This window comes from Chrysochloris asiatica, unplaced genomic scaffold (assembly GCF_000296735.1).
Source record: "Chrysochloris asiatica unplaced genomic scaffold, ChrAsi1.0 scaffold00393, whole genome shotgun sequence".
Lineage (NCBI taxonomy): Eukaryota > Metazoa > Chordata > Mammalia > Afrosoricida > Chrysochloridae > Chrysochloris > Chrysochloris asiatica.
The window spans coordinates 585658-590001 of NW_006408911.1; the positions used below are offsets into that span (position 1 = coordinate 585658).

At 35.7% G+C, this 4344-nt stretch overlaps 1 protein-coding gene across 1 annotated transcript in view; it reads left to right on the top strand.

The window, feature by feature from the left end:
• Positions 1–4344, top strand: part of CLASP2 (cytoplasmic linker associated protein 2) — a 251562-nt gene that overhangs the window by 189293 nt on the left and 57925 nt on the right. Inside the window, exon 32 of the mRNA XM_006876589.1 lies at positions 3304–3447. Coding sequence (XP_006876651.1) covers positions 3304–3447 — 144 coding nt within the window. The remainder of the gene's footprint in view (positions 1–3303; positions 3448–4344) is intronic.

Sequence of the window (4344 nt, forward strand, 5' to 3'; positions counted from 1 at the left end):
GTTAATTATCATTAGTATGTGATTAATTGTTAACTGTTAAAGGAATTATGATATTGGTACTATCAAATATGTATATAGATGTTTTGTGAACTAACGGAAACAGAGGCTAGACCAATGCATAACTCATGGTGCTGGTTGAGTTGAGGGAGAGAATGAAGTTGCAAAGACCTGAGAAAAAGTCATTCAGAGGAAAATAACAAATTAAAATGAACTTTCCTATTGTAAAGCAGTATGGAGGAGACTGGATTCACACACTACCCCTAAAATCCTAAAGCAAATATACTAGCAAATTTGCAATATAAAATTACTCTTCACTTGTTCTATGATAGCAAAGAGGACATTATTTTGGAGTCATACCTTATACAAACAGTAAATTTCTGGTGGGTGACCAAATTAAGTATTGAAAATTTATCATTATAAAAAATACAACTTGGGTATGAGAACCAGAAATTTTTATTGTTTTAAATGATCAATTTTTCAGATGAAAAAGATAGGTTTTTTAAATAAAATTCTTAACCTCTCAGTATCATGTGATTGAATGTCAAAAAAGAAGCAATAGAGTAGGGGAACATAGCAGTACAAAGTGATTTTATTAGTATTATTAATATTTTAAAAATACAGAATAAAGTTTGTGTTGATCTCTTTTTTGGATTCCACAGATATAGTGCAGAATGACCCAATTTATGTTGTTGTTAAGTGCTTTCGAATTGGTTCTGACTCATTTGTGACCCTTTTAGGGTTTCTGATGCTTTAATTCTTCATGGGAACAGAAAGCTTCATCTTTGTCACACAGAGCAGCTGGTGGGCTTGAACTACCAACCTTGTGCTTCATAGTCCAGTGCTTATCATATGGAGCCAGCACACTTCCACAGTACTTTTAGAAACTTTTTTTCTTTTGTCTAGAAAAGAGTGCATGTTTGCCTTATTAAAATTATAGATAGTTTAATACTTTGAAGAGCCTTGGTGGCACAGTAGACTTAAGCACTGGGAGAAACATGAGGTAATCCTGTAAAGATTTACAGTCTCAGAAACCATGGAGCAGTTCTATTTTGTTTTTTAGGCTTGCTATGAATTAGAATTGACTCACTGAAAATGGGTTTTGGTTTATAACTTTGTGTAATAATTGCTAAAATATAAACTTTTAATGATTATATGTATATTGTGGTCTTTTAGCCTGTGGGTATAGCACACACACTTGGTCTGTGGCCCTGCAGGATAATGCACTGAACTGCAAGGTTGATTTGAACCTCAAGGTCAGTAGTTCAAAACCACCAGCTACTTCTCACAAACCTTATACAGGGTCGCTATGAACCGGAATCACCTCCATGACACTTAACAATAGCATAAGGAAATCCTAAGGTTGCTATGAATTGGCATCAACTTATGGCTGTGGGGTAGGTATCTCTAAAACACTGCACTGATTGAGTCTTACATGGTGCAAATGGCTATGTTTATTTATTTGATTTTGACAAATTAAAAACCAAACACACTCATACACTTCTGTAGATTTAATATAGCCAATGTTTCAGCTATCCCCACTAATAGAACGTGAAATTGCTTCAAGAATCCAAAATATTATGTACTGCATAATTTAATTGGATCTACTACTGCAAAGCTCTTTTCCCTGATCACTATATGTTGTTGTTAAGTGCCGTAAAGTCGGTTCCGACCCATAGCGACCCTGATCTGGGTTTCCGAGGCTGTAAGTCTTTACGGGAGCAGAAAGCCTCATCTTTCTCCCACAGAGCAGCTGGTAGTTTTGAACTGCTGACCTTGCGGTTCATAGCCCGATTTGTAACCACTACGCTACCAGAGCACCTTACTTCACCCAAAATGACTGATAGGTTAACTTTTGGGATTATTTTTAGTATATTTCTTAAAAATGAAAATTACTTCATAAAATTTATTCATTATTAAATGAAAAATGTAATTTGATCCATTCTGTCAGTTTGGGGGATTTTTGTTTCATTTAAGCTAGAAGTAGAAAGTAAAAATGTAGTGTAGTGTAGTGGCACTGTAGGATAAGCACTGTACTGCTAAGCACAAGGTTGGCAGTTGAAACCCACAAACTACTTCATAGAAATCCTCTCCAGAGTTACTTTGAGTTGGAATTGACTCGATAGCACTTAATAACAACAACGTATTATTAGCGTGACATGACTTTTTTATACCATAAATTAGAAAAATGACATTAGATCAACAATAAAAATTAAGATAGCATTAAAAAAACTGATTAATTTTAGCAAATCAGCACTTATAAATGTGGGGTTAACATTGTGTATATGCACTCTGTCAGGTACCATTTCCAAAGTGAAGAGGTAAATTTAAGAGATTTATTGTTCAAAAATTGTAGAATGTTGTAAGATGTGATTTGAATACAGCAACCTTTTTTCCCGTCTCAGCTTACATGAGAGAAGGAAGAGTGTTTTAACAGTGGCTTTATTTTATGAGGATAAAAAAGGCTGAGTGCTTTGAAAATCGTCCCACCCCCTGCTGATTTTGAAGGCTGCTTGCCACTACCACCACTGTACCACATATTAAGAATTCCTAGGAGAGAAATGAGATTCTTGTTAAACTCAAGCACCAAAGCTCTTTTATACAAATTAATTTTTTCTTTAGTATCGCTTGTGTCAAACATTTATGTGACACTTCTTTTGGAAGGTAGTTCTAACAATTTATGGACTTGTGAGTGAAATTGGTATCATGTTGTTACTCTAACCCTTGGTTGACCAAAGACAGCCTGTGTTACCTTAGTGGCACTGTAGGATAAACACTAGATTGCTGACCTTAGTAGTTCAACCCACCAGCCACTACATATGAGAAAAATGTGGCTTTCTGTTCCTGTAAAGATTTACAGCCTTGGGAATCCTATACTGGATAGCTATGAGTTGGAATCTAGTCAATGGTAGTGAGTGAGGTTATTTCCAAAATACTTTGGTTTGTTTCCCAAAAAGCCAGTTTTATTCATTGAAAGATTGTCTCACTTTGAAGTTTAACAGAATCAACTATAAGTTCCTAAGGCAGACGTGAGCAATTTATAATCTTATCAGAGAGTAAGTCTTTAGCAGTTGTTCAAACTTAGGGAAACACGTGGGACTTAAAAATTGAGATATATTTGAAAACAAAAATCATCCATGTTATGTACTTGTACCTCAGGTAGGTCAGTAATTTATAATTTCATTTTATGTTGATATCTTTTCATTTTTCTATTTGCCAGTAATGATCATCTAATTGTTTCTGTGTGTTCTCCATTGTTCCCATTGACCATTTGACTGCCCTCTCTCATTGTGCTTACCTCTGCAGGTAAAGGTTGCTATCCTTAAATACATAGAAACTCTGGCCAAACAGATGGACCCAGGAGATTTTATAAATTCTAGTGAAACTCGCCTAGCAGTGTCACGGGTCATTACGTGGACAACAGAACCCAAAAGTTCTGATGTTCGGAAGGTAGGTTTTAATATAACATTTAGAAGATTACTTGGAAAAGCAAGTCATTTTGGACTTCAGTTAAATAAGGCAATATTTTTAGGGTATTGCTACTTAGAAATGAGTTGTTTGCCCAGTGATATAATAAAGAGTGCTGTTAATGATTTTTTCCCTCTTCTTCAATTGTTGTTGTTGATAGGTGCCATTAATGTCCTACTTATATGAAGACTTAGCCTTCCTATATCTCCTCCACATTTCTTCCTGAACCTGCCCCAGTGACCTTCAACAGAGTTATGAATCAGTTATGTGTAATCAGTAAAATGTTTTGACTATGCCAGTAATTCACTTGTACCTCAAGTGATTTACTACTATCGTCTTCCTTATTATGTGTTCTTTATGATGGAATACAAATTGAAGTCTTTCAACAAACTGATCCAGCATTGGAGGTACTCACTCATCTACCAAAAAATTTGGAAGACAATTGGCCTGTCCAACTGACTGAAGAGATCCATATTTGTGCCCATTCCAAAGAGAGGTGACCCAACAGATTGCAGAAGTCATCGGACAATATCATTAATATTCCATCCAAGCAAAATTTTGCTAAAGACAAGAGAACTCCCAGAGGTTCAAACCGGATTCAGAAGAGGACATGGGCGAGGGATATCATAGCTGACATCAGATGGATCTTGGCTGAAAGCTGAGAAAACCAAAAAGATGTTTACCTGTGTTTTATTGACTACGCAAAAGCTTTCAGTTATGTGAATCATGACAAGGTATGGAAAGCATTGTGGAGAATGAGTATTCCAGAACTCTTTACTGTGTTCATAAAGAACCTGTACATAGAAAAAGGCAGTTGTTCAAACAGAACATGGGAACACTGAATGGTTTTAAATTAGGAAAAGTGTGCCCCAGGCTTTT